Raw genomic sequence first — 17,902 nt, 5'->3', positions numbered from 1 at the left:
GTTAGTGGTGAGCCCAGGCCTAGAAGGGATTGGCTGCGGGGATATAGGGAGTGGAAGGCTCCTTGACATGCCCATGAGACTGTGTTCACATGAGTTAGTGGTGAGCATATGTGGTCCACCTGGATGGAGGTGAAAGGGATGCCAGGGAGGAAGTGGCATACAGGTCTACGTGGGTTTCAGCTGTGAGAATCGTGCAGGCTTTGCTGTGCTCGTGGGCAACCTTTGAGAAAGCGGCCGCACACCAGCCACGTATAAGGAGTCACATGGATGCGGGCAGGATGTCAGCCACGCTGCACTCGGGCTGACAGCAAGCACAGCTCCTCAGGCTAGTAGGACGTGCAAAGATGCACTCCAGCTGACATGAACTGGAGCATCCTTGCCCTCAGGTCACTCACACCATACATCCTTAAATCGTACAGTGTATTAGTCTATCTTCTTTCCTGTGGAATTAGGAATACCCAGAGAAGGATTTTGGTGTTACTCTGCCTCCATCCCTACTCCTTGTACTGTAGAGTTCTCCTCTCAGTCGGGCTAATGACTTGAGTACTTCCACCTAACAGGTGGTAGGCTCCAGGTAGCTCCTGTATACTATAGACTAACCAATGAGCTAACAGACGTAGGGTGCTGATGAGTTTGCTCTCGTTCGCCCCTGACATACACAGCTGTTGGAGAGAGAAAAGCAGTGTGTACAGTTCTAGATGATTTCATGACAACGACAAGCAGACTTCATCCTCTGTGTGCAAAGTCCAGGTCGCGCATTCCCTTTCCTTATTAAAGACCACATCCATATTCCATTAAAAACTAGGATCAACAACAATATCTTTCCTTACCAACTGACGGGTGGTCTGAGGTTTCATACCCTAACATGTTAGTAGACTTTGTCCCAAGCCGATAGCAGTAGGAGGTCAGCTGTGGGCAGGAGCAGGGAAGGGGGATGCCTCCCTCCTCATTGCTTGCTTGGAAGATGCAAAATTTGTGAAGGACTTTCTTTTTCAGTTGCTTACAGTGAGCATAATTCTTTGTGCTCCAGAGTTTAAATCAATCACATACTGAGAAAAAATATGTATTTCGGACACTGTGCCATTTATTCCATTGTGATCATGAAGTCAACAACATCATAAATTTTCACGGAAGTGACATAACATAGTTATCTATATTTTATTAAGTTCTAACACCGTTCTTAATAAACAATTTCAGGCAACTTTCCATATTTGATCATTATTTCCCAGCGTCTGGAACACACCACTGTCTCTAGATAAAAGATCTATTATTAATTTCTCTATTAATTATTTTAGAAGTATAATTTTAGTTTTCTTGTTAACTTTTTCATAGCTTCTTTCACCCAGGAAAGCAATTTCGTAAGTGTAGGCCTTAGCCAACTTAGCCTTTGATATATGTTACATCAACCAACTGGTATTAGGGTGGAAGTTTATGTTTCTCATATGAGTAATTGAAGAAATTTTATCTTTTAAGATAATATTTGCTCAGGTCTTTAAACATAGGCAGTATGTAGATTCCTTTCTAGTCTTCCTTTCCTAAATTACCACTCAGTAAAATCCAGGAAGAATGAAACTCATATGAAACAGTATTGCCCTCACATGCTGGCCACTAGCCATGTGTGCTACTTGAGCGTTAGCAGGTGAAAATTAAAAACAGTTAAAACACCAGTCCTTTGTAGTACCAGCCACACTTGCAATGTACAATAGCCACCGTGGCTGGTGGCTACCATGTTGAACCTCACAGTGGATACCATGTTAAAGAGATATGTGGAAAATACTTCTATTACTATAGTGATGGACAGGGCTGATCTATAAGTTAAATTATTCTAGTATTGTTTGGGGATAAGATAGAGGGTTTCCATAATCCCTGTTTCTGTAAAAAATATGTATGTTCCATGTATACAAAAATACATTTTAGTTTTTCAACATGATGAAAATACATTTTGTAATTTGTCACAGCATTTTCCACTTAATATTTTCATACTGTGTATTTTTAAGCAAAGTATAATGTATTATACAATATAAAAGTAATGTTCATTTGTATTACATAAGACATAACTTGAAATTTAGTATTTCATTAAAGATTTTACCTAAGGACTTAGAAACCTTGAACCACCTAGTTTAGCCTTGTGAACTGAATTCATCCTGTTTGCATTAGATGTAGCCCCCGTATGGAGCAAGACACCTCTGTAGCCTAGACTGAGAAGGGAGGCCCACCCTGGAGGCACGTCTATAGATTGTCCGGCCTTCTGCATGTCTCTGCCCACATTATAACATAGTCATTCATCTTTCCCTATTGAGGGACAGAATTCAATGATTCCAAAAGGATTTGATAGCATGGTAGTCATATTCGGTGAAACAAGAATAACACAAGTTCTTGGCCTAATCAATGAGTCCCCTGGATAGCATTATTAAATTCAGTAATTTTGACCAGGTCCATAAAACCCATAGATCTCAAGAGTAATTTTTTCTTATCTTTTTGTTATAATTGTATTGCATGCACTCCCATTACACAGAAGGCCAATGTTTAATTTGGGGTCTTAAACTCAATTGTGTTCTCTGCAGTTGGTAAGCCTCACAAATGTGGATATTGTGGCCGAAGCTATAAACAGCGAAGCTCTTTAGAGGAACATAAGGAGCGCTGCCACAACTACCTGGAAAGCATGGGCCTTGCAGGCACGCTGTACCCAGGTAAGCACTGAGGCTCCCTGCCGCGCCGGGCCCTCTTCCGGCCCGTCACGCTGCACTCTCACTAGGAACACCACCCCGTGATGCCCCACTTTCCCACTCCTCACCCAACCATACAGAGCTGCACTTCAGCCCTTCCTCTTCAAATCTAGAGAAATGCCAAGATAATGGTGACCCTTAATAAGTTTCATAAGTGAGGTATAGATTTCTTTTTTTTTTTTGGCTTTTTTTTTTTGGAGTTGACTTTTTTTAAAAAAAATATTTTTTTGTTCATTTTTTATTTATTTATTTGAGAGTGACAGACACAGGGAGGAAGACAGATAGAGGGAGAGAGAGAGGATGGGCATGCCAGGGCTTCCAGCCACTGCAAACGAACTCCAGACGCGTGCGCCCCCTTGTGCATCTGGCTAATGTGGGACCTGGGGAACCAAGCCTCGAACCGGGGTCCTTAGGCTTCACAGGCAAGCGCTTAACCACTAAGCCATCTCTCCAGCCCTGGAGTTGACTTTTAAACCTAGAGGAATGGGCTGTAGTTGAGTGATCCTACATTTGCCTGGTAGGAAGAACCCCAGGTCTTATCCCCAGCACCACAGAAAATGGAAAAAATACAGATAATTAAACTCAGTGTGTGTGTGTGTATATAAGAGAGAGAGAGAGAGAGAGAGATCTAAGTAGAAGGACTAGATGAGAAGAAGGGGCTGGGAGGGGGCAAGAGAAAGTAATGGGAGGAGATTATGTTCAAAATGCATTATACCTATGTATGAAAATTGCCAATAAAATAGAGAAAAACAAAAGCTAGGGAAAAACAGGAATGAAAAAGCAGTGTAGAGCAACAACTGTTTCTTTGTAGTTAGTAATTCTAATATGATGTGAGTTTTTAAAGCAAAAGATTCTTTTATTTACCTATTTGAAAGAGAGTGGAGAGGTATATGGGCCCACTAAGGCCTCTTGCCTCTGCAAACGAACTCCAGATGCATGTGCCACCATGTGAATCTGGTTTTATGTGGGTGCTAGGGAATTGAACTCAGGTTAGCAGGAATTGCAAGCAAGTGCCTTTAACCACTGAGCCATCTCTCTGGCTCCTAAAAAGCTAGTTTTTCATGAAGATGATCAAATAAAAACTATCAGACTGTGACTTCAGACAGAGGGCCACATCTCTAGAACTGGGGAAGCTGAGGGTGAAGCTTGTTTTGAAGCTGTAGTAGGAAAGCTATGGATGTGTATGAACTATTGCTGTGTAGTGAGAATCAGTTTCTCTATAATTTTCATTTCGCTCCACTTGTGGTCACATGATTTGGAACACTGCAGCGATGGCTTCATTCATTAGTTTTTGAAACATTTTTTTACTTTGGACACTTTCATAAAGGTATATAATGTACCTTGATATTACCCCACCAGTTACCCTCTCATCCCTCCCATTAGAGGTCATCTTACCAGTTAGTCCTCATCCTACTTTCTTCCCTTGTTTGTTTGTGACCCACTGAGTTAAAGTAGAGCTGCTTGCATGATGGGTCAGAAGATGTTTACTGGACCATGGGTAAATTACCAATGGCTGCACCACTGAAGACCATGACTCTCCATCTCCCAGCCACTAGCAGCTGCTGTTCAATTACTCTGGGAGAAATGGGGCTTTATGAGACCTTTCCCCTTCCATAATGAACTATGGACAAGGTCAGTCTTGTGTAGCAAAACCATAGCTTCGATAAGTTCATGAGTGTAATGGTCATGTCATATCCAGAAGAAAGCATTCCACAGCTTTCCTCCTTTCATTCTTTCTGGACCCTCTTCCCCAAGTTCCCGGCAGGCTCCTGTTCTTTCTTAAGAGGTGGAAACTTCACCAGCAAGGGGTCATCATCTGATCCCAGTATAACCTCAGACAGAACCAGGAACACTGGCAATTAATCATGTTGGGTTCTACCTGCCTAATATTGCATCAAGACAAGCAACATGGTCATAAACACCAGAGCCAGTGTATAAGTCAGCTTTCCACTGCTGTAACGAATGCATGAGATAATAGAGTTATGAACACAAAGCATGACTCTGGCTCATAGTCATGGTTAGGCTGGTGCGTCAGATGTGACTGTGAGGCAGCACATCATGAGGAGGGTGTGGAGCGCAGTAGGAGTCCTGTCACACCGTGATATGGGTGTGAAGTGCAGCGGGATCCCTCACACATCATGGTGAGGGTGTTGGGAGCAGCGGGATCCCTCACATCACAAGCCAGGAAGAGAAGTAAAGGAAGGGGTTGGGGTCCCATAATTCCTCTGAAGGAGCACCCCTGATGATCTAAGGGCCTCTCCCAAGACCCCATCCCACAAAGGTTCCACCACCTCCTACTTGTGTCACCTAGGAGACTAAGCTTCAGACATGTCCTGTGGGGCCATCCCAGCTCCACACTGTAGATGACAAAGCCACTTTGTCTTACCCTTCCCAACACCGAGCCTTTTGTTGGCATCAGTAAGTTCTAAATTTAGTAGCTTGGCACTGACAGGATACATAAGAAGACGCTAACAAAAGTCCTGGTGGGTGGTGTATGGAGCTAGGAAAGCAGATGAAGGTTGGGGTCTTGGTCACATCAGCCCTGAAGTGCTGGGCTGGGTGAACATATACTTTCCTGTGCTCCCCCCTCCTCTCCCTCCCTGTCTCTCACAGGCAAGCTTAAGTGCCCACAGGGACAGTCAAGTCATTCCTCAGTCCCACTTAAGTTGGGTCCACTAAGTGAAAACTATGTTTAGCTTTAAAGATGTAGTGGAAGGCTAATTTTCCTGAATGTAATTTCCTTTAGTGAAAGCATGCTGGCCACTTGTTATACTGTCCTGATATACTTAGAAACTAGAAGTTGCTCTTATCCCTCATGTGTACTAATGACAGAGCAAAAGCACTGCACTCACCTCTCCCTAACGTGGCCCACTCTGAGGGTCAAGACTCCAGAAGGCTTTGTAACGTATGTGGGTGGTGGGGAATCTCCCGCCTAAGATGAGGAGCACTTGAGCCAGTCACTAGAGCTTACTTACAGAGGATAGACTATAAGTGACCATGTTAGGTCACATGTATGACTACTTGAATTAGGTCATAGGAGTTTATGTGTATCCTCCTTTTCGTCATGTACAGGCTATACATGTTGAGCTACTTACTGTTAAAAAATAAAATAGGGAAAGCCAAGCATGCTGGCACACGCATTTAATCCCAGCACTCTGGAGGCAGGGGGGTAGGAGGATCACCATGAGTGTGAGGCCACCCTGAGACTACATAGTGAAATCCAGGTTAGCCTGAGCTAGAATGAGACCCCTACCTTGAAAAAACAAAAATAAATAAATAAATAAATTAATTAATTAAATAGGGACTGGAGATATGGCTCAGCAGTTAAGGTGCTTGCCTGCAGAACCTAATAATCGAGTTAAATTCCCCAGCACCCACATAGAGCCAGATGCACAAAGTGGCACACACATCTAGAGTCCATTTGCAGCAGGTGGAGGCCCTGACACTTCCATTCTCTTTGTCTCTCTTCTATCTCCCTCTGCTTGCATATAAGCAAATAAAGTTATTTAAAAAAAATAAAATATACCAACAAAAATATCAAACTGGAAATACAGGTTTAAACTTTTTTATTTATTTATGAATGAGAGAGAATTGGCATTCAAGGGCCTCCAGCCACTGCAATCAAACTTCAGACATGTGCCACTTTGTCCATCTGTCTTACATGGGTTCTGGGGAGTTGAACCTAAGTCCTTAGGCTTTGCAGGCAAGAGCCTTAACTGCTAAGCATCTCTCCTGCCCAGGTTTAAACTTTTTAATGACAACCTCCATATATATAGAAATATACTGTGATCATAATCCCCTCCCACTGAATCCCTTCTTTCTAATGAGTGTCTCTTTTATTTTGATGTCATCACTTTCCCCTCCTATTATGCAGGTGCTATGTAGGTAGGTAGCATCAGCCACTACCAGGTCATGAACACCACAGCCACTCTGTGTCTGGACTACAGTATTGCAAAGTATCCCTCCCCTTTCTTTGGCTCTACACACTTTCCACCACCTCTTTCACAATGGTCTCCAAGCCATGGAGGATGTGACAGAGATGACTCCCTTAGTGTTAAACTTTCCACTGTTACTTCTCAGCATATTAGTGAGTTGTGGTTCATCTCCATCTGAAAAGAGAAATGTCTCTGACCAAAAGTGAAAGCAGCATTAATATACAGACATAAACATAAGTATTTAGAGGGCAGTTTGGTGGGCATGATATATCCATTTAGCCAGACAACAGTAGTAGCTTTCCCATAGTACTTATTACCACCTCTGGCTTAGGCTTTTGATTAGGTTTTCAGTAACAGGCATGAATTCCCTCCTGTGGAATGGGCCTCAAATGCAATCAGAGAGCAGTTGATTTCCCCTGTAAAGACATGACACCATTGCATGAGTTGGTACATTTGGCTTTTCTGGCCATCTGAAAAGCTTTCAGGGTCTACCGCTGGTTAAGATGGTGATGAACTTTCTTCCCCAATAGGCTGCAGAGCTCTTTCCAGCATCCTGACAGCCAGTTAATAGGGAGGAGGATTCCAGCTCAACTCCAGCTAGATATTTCAGTGTCCTGCACACAAGCATGTGGTTTCTTCAGCAATGAGAGTCTAACTATCTAGTCAAGTTTGACAACCAAGAGCCTTGAAAATAGTCTGTAATGTTTGGGGGCACCAGGGACCTCTGTGATCAACAACTCACTGAAAGATATCAAACCTTGGCACTGAAATTTTCTTGTAACAATCTCTGATTTCTGGGCACAGTATTATCCACAACCATAGGACACTTCTTCCCAATCTCTCTCTCTCCCTTTCTCTCTCTCAACATACATATCATTTAACTAGAAAAAAAATTAGGCTTTTACATGGCTTATTCATAGCATCTTTAATTTTGATTAACCCTTCCTCCCACTCCATCCTCTCCTCCATCCCCTTCCCTGGACTGGACCTACATGACCATTTCACTTTCATTATCTGTCCCTTGACTTGCATATCTACTACACCTTCCCCTTAAGCCCTCCCCTCTCTGTCCTCCCTCCCCAATGGTCCTTCTAGCTTCCTGGTCTCTACTATTGACTTTTACTCCAACTCACATACAAATCTAAACATTTGAAACCAGCATCACATATGAAATAAAATACATGTTGTTTGACTTTCTGAGTCTCGGTTACCTCACTTAGTATAACCTTTTCCAGATCTACCCATTTTCCTGCAAATATCAAAATTAATTTTTCTGTATAGCTGAATAAAAAATTATGGTATAAGTGTACCACATCTTAATTATTCATTATCAGTTGATGGGAATCTAGGCTGGTTTCACTTTCTAGCTATTGTGATTATAGATACCAAGTATCTCTATAGTAATAAAAGCTCTTAGGGTATGTGCCAATGAATGGTATAGCTAGGTCATATGGTGAATCTATTTTTATCTGTCTCAGGAACCATCACACTGTGGAAATACAGGTTTTTAAAGTGTTTTTCATAACATCAGAAAATACATAAAATACTTAGGGATCCTCTCAGTAGAGTACATTGCAGAAAGCTTCTGGGCCAACCTCAGACCAGGAGGAAGCCAGAAGACAAAAGAGGCAGCACAGCTTGGACGCCATCTTGCGTGTCCTCCCAAAGCAAGGCATGGCTTTATCACAAAATTATTTTGTAAATCCTACTGGAATTTGATATGTATATATCATTAAATGTGGCAAGTCTAGTACTGCATGAAAATGTACCTCTGACATATAAAACTCTTTGAAGAATAAGAGACATAAGTCAATAACATAAATGGATAAAACTGTTGGAGACTCTATGATCAATCAATACAAAAATGTCTGATAAGAAATGCAAGGCAGAGAGAGTGTTGGAAAAGCAGAATAAAATGTAGAAGGTAATCACTACAATGTCAGCTTCTTAAACACTGGGATAAATACCACAGAAATGAGTTATGTTTCAAAAGTCCCCACCCTAAAAACAAAAGTCAGGAGAGATGAGACTGTCTCAGACACAGTTGTATCTTCACTTAGGGAAAGGGAATAACTGGCACAGGAAAATAGAGCTGGACTAGCCAAACTCAGATGTCTGCATTTACCTTCATGATCACAACTGTGCAGCTGCTATGTGGCAATGGATTTGCTATAAGTCCAGTATTATGCTTCTGTCTTCTTCCCCATGGTGTCAAGACATGCTGTAGGATCCTAAGTGGACAGGGTCCAGCATCTCTGTTCCCTGTGTAATTGGTCACTTGGATGTGACAGTATTGGTTCTCAGAGTTGTCAGGATTTATCCAGATAATCTTGAGAAGCTAAATGGACATAGTCCCTGTATCTCTGTCCCCTGTGCAGTTTGTCATTTCTGGATCTGACAGTATTCGGTTCTCAAAGCTGTAAGGATTGATCCAGATTGTCTCAACATGCTTCCAAGGCTAAAAGTCCAGCATAGTGCAATGGACACGCTGCTTGTTCTTTTGGTTTTATGGGTAATTAAGGGCCGAGCAGCGTGGGAAGAAGGAGGGTTAACAGGTAGTGGACACTGGCAATGCAAGTCTCTTGTCTACCTGTGAAGGTGCTGGGATGATGAGAATCAGTCCTGAGGAAAGCCCTGACTTAAAACTGAACATGGCAGGATCATTGAAATGCAAGTATTTCTAAACTGGCCTCTCTGTCTTTGGCTTTAGTCATTAAGGAAGAAACTAATCACAGTGAGATGGCAGAAGACCTGTGCAAAATAGGACCAGAGAGATCACTTGTGCTGGACAGACTAGCAAGCAACGTCGCCAAACGTAAGAGCTCTATGCCTCAGAAATTTCTTGGTAAGAGTTAAATGTTTGCTATCTCTTAACAACTATGTGCGTGGTGTGCTGTAGACTCAAACAGAAGTTATTATAAGGTGGAAGAAAGAAAAAAATCTTAATTTTTTAAGAAGTAAAAGTAGTAAGCTTATAATTTTTTAATTGCTTTTGTCAAACTAATAAACCTTCTTCCACAAGGAAGTTCTTGGATGTGATTTTGCAGCATCTGGGGCCCTTGGCATGATGTGCCTGTTGGTCTCTGTCCTAATTAAGGTGACAGAGTCAGTGAGTCTAAGAGTGAGATCCAGGGACCCCTGAAGGGCATGGTGCCCTCATGCCTGCTGCCCCATTTTTCAGATTCCCATTTTTCAGAAAGCTATAGCATCCCCTCATGGAGAATGGTGAGAGGTGATATGGGGATTGGAAAATGGGTCTGAGAAGTGCTATGAAGAGACGATGCCACTGGATTTGCTATTTTGACCACTGAGTCCTTGCCTGTGCTGGCTGCTGTGAGGAATCACAAAGAATGAGGCACCCAGTTCCTCAAACCACTGTTGCTTTCTGTAGATTATAGGTAAACACAGTGTGCCTGTCATCTGGGGCATACACAGGAAGGACAAGGGAACTGAGGCAGGTGTCAGTGGAAATCACTAGTACCAGGGAGCAGCCTGAGGGCAGTACACATGTGCTCAACTGTGTTACCTCAGGGAGATGACCCTACCCCCTGAGACACAGAGTGACTGAGAACATGCAATGACTGCAAGGCCATGAAAACACTTAGAAGACCTCAGTGTGAAAAATCAGCTGTTACCATGGTTAGGAAGGGAAAGGTCATGTCCAGGAAGGAGACCATAAAATCTGTACAGAATTGCAAAGGCTATGAGAAGGGAATAGAATTAAGTACCATACAGATTTTGGAAAAGTCAGGAACTCTGGACAGATGAGGAGAAGTGACCATGATGGTGGTGGGATCTGAAACAGGACAGTTGGGACATCGTGGATCAGGTGTCTTCCCAGCTTAGCTCAAGTAGCCACTAGAAAGCAAAGGAAGTGAAGCTCTGGCCATGGGGTGAATGGCCTTCGATGGCCAAGGTGAGAGGTGCAGCCTTTCAGAAGCACAGAGCTGGGTGCATCTCAGTGCCTTCATGCTTGGCTAGATACCACAGAGCACTGGTAGCAATGGAGAATAGTGAAACAGAATTAGTGAGAAGGAAGTGGGGTGTAAGGCTGGGGTGGGTGAAGGAAATCATGGGTTTCACTGAAGTGTGCCATTTGTAGACAGTTGAAGTCGGGTGTAGAAAATAATGGAGTTCGGGTTTTGATATAATTTTCAAGGGTCTCCTGGTGAGGATGGCCAGAGAAAGCTTGCACAGGGGGAGAACATGATACTAGAAAAGTAGTGCCCCCGAGGGCCCTTGCAGGAAGGGGAAGACAGAGGAGGCCCAGATCTTAAGCACTGACCTCCCTTTATAGCTGCAAATTGGTTCCATTACTGTTAGTGGTTTGTCATGGGTTGGGATTTGGGAGGAGCAATCTGCTAGAAAATAAAATGAAACCCATTTGCCGGATGCAAATGTGTGGATTTGCCCATGTGTGAGCTTTTGAACTACATGGATGAGGGAGGCTTTCTATTTCCTCACAGAGAAAAAGGGAAGAGTCAGCAGTTAAGTGGATAGTGTTTTAGGTAGCATCAGGCACAAGGCCCTGGCTCCTCCCTGTTCCAGAAATATATACTAGAAAGTCCCCAAGAAAAAGGAATTGTAGAGAGTGGTTGACGTGGGTGCCCAGGGAAGATGGGCAGAGACCAAACAGAAAGTGTGTCCAAGGGTTGTGAAGAGTTACTGACCTGGGAAAATATGGCATTACTTCCTCATTTGGAATAGGAGTTTGAAGAATGCCACATGGTTTGGTAAATTAACATTTTTAGTATCCTTTAGCTTTGGGACACTTCAAGCCAAATAGAACATTATGAAAACACGGCAACAGCCATCCTGGGTAAAACTACCGTGTGGGCTTGCTTTCATTCTAATGCTTCTGTATTTAAAAAGCAATACAACCAAGTGCTCGGGTGGAGCAAAGCCAAGCTGAGAAACAACATCCAGGGGAGAGGTGAGGTCCAGCCGGAAGTTGTGCTACGGGAACAGAAGGGCCGGGATAGCAGAAGTGGACTCTGAGGGGCTCCCAGCAGCTGTGCTCTGCTGCTGTTTCCCTAGGCAGGGGTGACGGGCACATTATGTCCTAACCAGCCCTTCCTGTCCTGCCATGTCTGCTTCACTTTTGCTACTATTGGGTGGCATTCCCATAAGCCCTTCTTAGTATGTCATTTTGTCCACCTCTAAAACAAGAGAAATGGACCTCGAAGACTCATGTCCACCTCTAGGGTGCTGTGCTTATCGTTCAGGTGCACTTCTTAGGACGGGGAGGCATCCAGCTACTGTCATATTAAGTGACCCCACAGTGGTGGGTTCGGGGTCCACCTCCTGCTGCGACTGACTAGTAACCTTCAGCCAGTCATGAGCTGCACTGAACTCAGTGTCCTCAGGGCAGAAATGGGCATGGGTCGGCTGTCCTGCCTACTTCTCAAAGATGCTGAGGCTCAAAATGGAAAACAGGTGTAGTGATTTCAACACTAGAAAGTGTTTTACAGATTCAGGCAATACTATTTCCACGTTAGTTATTGCTCACAGTTGCATGTATTTTTGTTTTCTTATTATAGGAGCTGTGATTTTACTTTTTAAAAATTGAACCTTAATACAGATGTGAATAAGTTGCTCCTGTTTTGCCAGTACCATAGCTCATTGTGATCATCAAAAACCTTCACTTCTTAGCCAATCAGAAACAGGTCACTGGGGTCAGTAAACTCAATGGAGAAGAGCTGATAGGAAATAGGGATGGTAATCATTCTATTGCAACTGTCTAGTGATTGGAGTGAGAATAGTATTAAAATGTTAAACAAATAAAAAACCTACTTAAGACCTAAGTTATCAGTATTCCTTCTATCAAAATTATCCTGGTATATTTTCTTCTTTTCTAAGAAAAGTTATCATATCATTAAAATGATAGTTAATATAAAGAATTTTGAGGGGCTGGAGGGATGACTTAGTGGTTAAGGCATTTGCCTGCAATGCCAAAGGATCCCAGTTTGATTCCCCAGGACCCACATAAGCCAGATGCACAAGGGGGCACATGTGTCTGGAATTTGTTTGCAGTGGCTAGAGGCCCTGGTGCACCCATTCTCTCCCTCTTTCTCTCTCTCAAATAAATAAATAAATATATTGTTTAACTTGTGATATAAATTTTAATATTTTTAAATCATCCCCCAAACCCAACATCCAGAAATTTCCAACGTGATCATCATTCTAAATATCTTTCTACCACACATATATCAGTGGGTAGTAATACTGATAGATTTGAATTATAATTGATAATTGTGAAACAAATACTTTGTGAAGATCTTTAGAAAGTCACATATTTTGATCACATATTTTTTTCCTCAGGATGGACTTACTGGTTTTTGTTATTTCCTGTCTCCAAGGCTTTGGGTGGGCTGTGCCTGCCATGAAGACTATAGACGCCAGCCTGCCTGATCCCTTTTTTGGTGTTATCTGGTTCTGGCCAGCAGAGCCCTCAGCTGCTCTGTGATCAGAAAAGGAGAAGGAACAATTCAAGCTCTTTGCAGAGTTTCTCGAGAGCTCTGAAAATTCCTCATGCAGGAATTTTATGTGTTTCCTTGGTCATAGATAGATGTAAAATAGAAAATAGGTAGGTAGGTAGGTAGATGGATGATAGATAGCTTTCATTAGTAGATTTTATTTTCCTCATATGGGTAGGTTTCATACACAGTGGTAATCTGGAATATATGTTTGCATTCTTTCCTATGCCCATTTGTTGTTGATACTAAGTTTTGGAAACAACAGACTTTAGTGGTCAGCAAACCGCAGAGCTATGACTGTGGAGAAACAGTAACATGCCACCTTTGATAAGGCCACATACACACCTGCACACAGCACCAGGCCTTTTTCCTTATCTTTGTTGGGGCTTAGTAGCAAGATAAACTAAAATACGAACAAGAGCAGGTTTCTTCTCTTACAGAGTCTAACAAGACAGCACCTTGAAAAGGAGAGAGAAAAGAAAACCTTTTGGTTTTAGGAATGCTGTATTATTAATTCACCCCTGGAATGTAGGGAAAGACCACTCCTTTGATCCTCATCCTGCTTCACAAGGATTTCATTTTGCCCAGGTTCTGAGACGGTATAACTGGCCATAGATGAGTTTTCTTTCTGCAATCTAAATATCACATTGTGCCATTTATCAGGACATGAGCTACTTTTGACACCAGTAACTGAAAGCAAATGGAACCAAGCTGTCACGTGACATGCATCCATTGAGAGTAAGACACTTGGGGCTGGGAAGATGGCGTAGCGGATAAAGCACTTACCAAGCAAGCATGAGTGCTGGAGTTCAGATTCCCGGTGCCCGTGTAAGAGCCAGACACAGTAGCATGTGTCTGTAATCCCAATGCACTTGCTACAAGATGGGAGATGGAGACCGAAGAATCCCTGAAAGCTGGCACAAGGCTAGCTGGCCTGGGGAATGCAGCCGCAGCACACACCAGAGAGGCCCTGCCTCAAAAACAAAGTGGAAGGCAAGGACCGGCGCTGAAACTTGTCCTCTGACTGCCACATATGCACCATGCACACACACACAAGGACCAGGAAATGCAGTGCAGTAGCTCTTCGGTGTAGTGAGGAATATAGTCCTAGGCCATCATTAGAGGTCACAGATTTCTTTCTAAGTAAATTTTTGAATTTTAGTCAGGAGGAGCTTGGGGGAGGTTAAACTGTCCGTCAGCATGGGGACTGCTGGGATCACCTGCTGCTGCTGCCCTCCACAGCCAACACCAGCCCCAACCTGGCTGAGCGGTCTTCAGGCTTCTCTTTGCCCCTCCTCAATGTGTTCGCTCTACTGTGGCTGAGAAGGCTGCTTTGTTCAGATCCTTCAGTGGCTTCTGCTTCTCTTTGGATGGTCAGCTTGGTGGGGGTTTCAATCTGTGATCCCACCTGTCCCCTTAGCATTGTCCCTGCTCACCAGAGCTCTGGTCCATGGACCTTCCTTGAGTATCCCTTAGAGCCCTCCTCACTGCTGTCCCCATCATCGGGACACAAAGCCCCACTCACTCCGCTGGCTCTTAGATGAGAATCCTGCCTGACGCTCTGGTAGCAGGCCTCTCTAGTCTGTATGGAATTTCTCTAACGGGATGGACTGTGTGTGCTGTGTGCTTTGCTGAGTGTCTTCCGTGGTTGTTGAGCACTGCTGTGGATGGGAACAGTGTTCACCGGCTCTCTTTCCAGTCCCTCCAGCTGACCAGATGTGTTGAAAGAAGAGAAAAAGCAGAGTGGGGGTGAAATTTAAAATATTCAGACATTCCTGTACTTGGCCCCGTGTGCTGACTTACTCATTTGCCATCACTGAGAAAGAATGACAGATCACTAGCCCTGCCAATATGAAAACAAGTAATTGATTCATTTAATGATTTTGTCTAATTTAACTCCTGATGTTTTAGTGGGCATGCCATTGATGTACTAAGGCATGTCTCTAAGGAATTTAAATATTTTTCCCAAAATTGTTTGATACCAAATAGAGTCTCAGATTTCACTGGTTCCAAGAAAGGGAGCTTGTGTAAGCTTTCCATCACTATAGAGTGACCTGTCTGAGACAAGCAACTTATAACTTCAGCTCACAGTTTTGGAGGTTCGAATCCATGGTCACTTGGCCCTGCCATATACAGGACGTATGCCAAGAGAGCATGCCCCGGAGGGAGCACGTGGAGGAGCAGAAGTTCTCACCTCATGGTTGCAAAGCAAAAGAGAAAGATGTGGGAGCCCGGGGCCCCAGCATCCCCTTGGAGGGCACATCCTTAAAGATCTCTGAATTCCTCTTATTAGGCTCCTCTTCTTGAAGATTCTGTCACTTCTCAATAGCATTTCCATAGGAGAGGACCAAGTCTATCACAGGGGCTTTTGAGGGCACCAGAGGTGTAAACTATAGCGGAGTTCATGTACTGTTACAGACTAATGATATTAGAGCATACATTTCCTAAGGCAAAGGCCCAATCACCACTGAGTTCACAGTGGTTCTGATCATCTTCAATGCTAGGAATGTTTTGTAAAGAGTAAGTGAACAGTGTGCTTTTGCCACTTCAGGTCCTTCTGCTGTAGCTCCGTTTGCTTCCTACTTTGTACCCACACGTTTCTTTTTCCCCCCTTAAAAGTTGGTTTTTTTTTTTTATATGTTTTCCTAAACGTTGGGGGCAATCTCCACACGCTGGTCATAATCCCCTCCCACCGCCTTTCTTCTTTCCAACTAGTTCCTCTTCTACTCCGATGTCATTTTGTCGTTTGCCTTCAGATTATGCAGGCCTTATGTAGGTAGTGACTGTCACCGTGGGGTCATGAAAGCAAAGGCCACCTTGGGTCAGGAAGACAACGTCCCACAGCACCCCTCCCTATCCTCTGGCTCTTACGTCCTTTCGGCCACCGGTGGTCGCTGAACACTCCATTGTCACTGCTCGGCACTGCCAAGGGCTTTGAGTGTCCCTAACAGCACACGTTATCCTCGATTGTTAACACGATGAGCTTAGTACCATCACACAACAGTAAATATACATCACGTACTGTTACAAATTAATCATACTTAAGCATTTTAATTAAATAATCGGGACAGGTGAAGCAGTATAAATTTAGGACACCGTTCAACTGTTTAAATTTTAAGTTCTAAAGCTTACTTTTTTCTCTGAGACTTGACGGAAGGCAAGCTGACTGGGGCACTCTCCGGCTCCTGCACGACTGGCTGCACCAGCTTGTCTAAGCGCCACCGACAGGGTGGCACGCGGGCGTGGCCGGTGTCCCGGTGCCCGGCGCCGCCTCCCCCGGCCTCACTCACGCTCGCCCGCTTCCCACAGGGGACAAGTGCCTGCCGGACATGGCGTACGACGGCGGCAGCTACGAGAAGGACGAGGTGATGACGTCGCACGTGATGGACCAGGCCATCAACAACGCCATCAGCTACCTGGGCGCCGAGTCGCTGCGCCCGCTCGTGCAGACGCCGCCGGGCGGCGCCGAGGGGCTGCCGGCCGTGGGCCCGCTCTTCCCGCTGCACAAGGCGCACGCCGAGGGCCCGCCGCGCCCCAACCACGCGGCGCTCGACGGCGGCGCGGGCGCCGTGGAGAACTTGCTGCTGCTGTCCAAGGCCAAGGCGGCGTCGTCGGAGCGCGACGCGTCGCCCAGCCACAGCGGCCACGACTCCACGGACGACACGGAGAGCAACGCGGACGAGCAGCGCGCCGGCCTCATCTACCTGACCAACCACGTCGCGGCGCACGCGCACGCGCACGCGCGCAACGGGCTGGCGCCGCGCGACGAGCCGCTGCGCGCGCCCGAGAACTCGCCGGACGGCGTGCGCGTGCTCGGCACGGGCGGCGAGCCGCTGAAGGTGTACCGCTGCGAGCCGTGCCGCGTGCTCTTCCTGGATCACGTCATGTACACCATCCACATGGGCTGCCACGGCTTCCGGGATCCCTTCGAGTGCAACATGTGCGGCTACCACAGCCAGGACAGGTACGAGTTCTCGTCCCACATCACGCGCGGGGAGCACCGCTTCCCCATGAGCTAAGCCCAGCCCGGCGCACCCCGGGCGCCAGGACCGCTGCCGCACTCCCTGCCCCGTTTGCGGGGGACCCGCGTTCATTTAAGTGGGTGGGTTGGGATTTGCTTTTGGAAAGCAGGTTTTTGTGTTCTGTTTTGTTTTGTTTTGTTGTTAGAGGCATCATTGCATCGAAGCAGGGGGAATCGTCCATCACCCCAGACGGTTCTCTAGACTTCTAGCTTACCATCCCCTTCTTCATACAGCTGGAAATTTCAGAGACAATTAAACTTTAAAAAAAAAAAAAAAAAAAGCTTATCCTAGAAGGAGCAAGGTGGGCCCCGCGCTAAGCACATAGTTCATGCCCCAAGTGTCCTTCAAGCCATGTGCACGCCCCAGAGGTATAGGCATCCCTGTGAGCTTTGAAGGGGGACCCTGGGACCAGGAATGAGGAAGCATCTGAGGGGGAGACTGTAGCCTCAGGCCACCCACATCCAGAGTGGTAAGGCTGCACTTTGAAAGATACTCAACTCATATGCTGCATAGGCAGATGAATTGGTCAGGTTATCTGATGGTTTCACTGGGCATTGCATTCCTCCGCAGTTGCCTGGGGGACACAGCCATCTGAGGCTTGTTGCCCAGTGACATGACCTCAGTGCACTTCTGGAAGAATCTGTGGGGGGGGGGCTGTTTTCTGTTTTGTAACCCCCATGCCTTTAATATCCCAAAGTCTGTCTTGGTGTATCGTAAACACCAGTTCTGAAGTTGAGATCTTA

General features: G+C 45.1%; 1 protein-coding gene across 11 annotated transcripts in view; it reads left to right on the top strand.

Annotated features, from left to right (window-relative positions):
• The window catches only part of Ikzf1 (IKAROS family zinc finger 1), a 100,436-nt gene extending 83,236 nt beyond the window's left edge, over positions 1–17,200 (top strand). For 8 of the 11 annotated variants that reach the window (XM_045135464.1, XM_045135469.1, XM_045135462.1 and 5 more), the window contains 3 exons: positions 2,565–2,690; positions 9,372–9,506; positions 16,447–17,200. In XM_045135464.1, the coding sequence (XP_044991399.1) occupies positions 2,565–2,690; positions 9,372–9,506; positions 16,447–17,156 (971 nt within the window). In that variant the 3' untranslated portion in view covers positions 17,157–17,200. The remainder of the gene's footprint in view (positions 1–2,564; positions 2,691–9,371; positions 9,507–16,446) is intronic. The other 3 variants (XM_045135470.1, XM_045135466.1, XM_045135461.1) reach the window with 1 other exon arrangement.
• The last annotated feature ends 702 nt before the right edge of the window (positions 17,201–17,902 follow it).

This window comes from Jaculus jaculus, chromosome 16, assembly GCF_020740685.1.
Source record: "Jaculus jaculus isolate mJacJac1 chromosome 16, mJacJac1.mat.Y.cur, whole genome shotgun sequence".
In the NCBI taxonomy this organism is placed as follows: domain Eukaryota; kingdom Metazoa; phylum Chordata; class Mammalia; order Rodentia; family Dipodidae; genus Jaculus; species Jaculus jaculus.
This window is presented reverse-complemented; position numbering and strand designations above follow the sequence as displayed.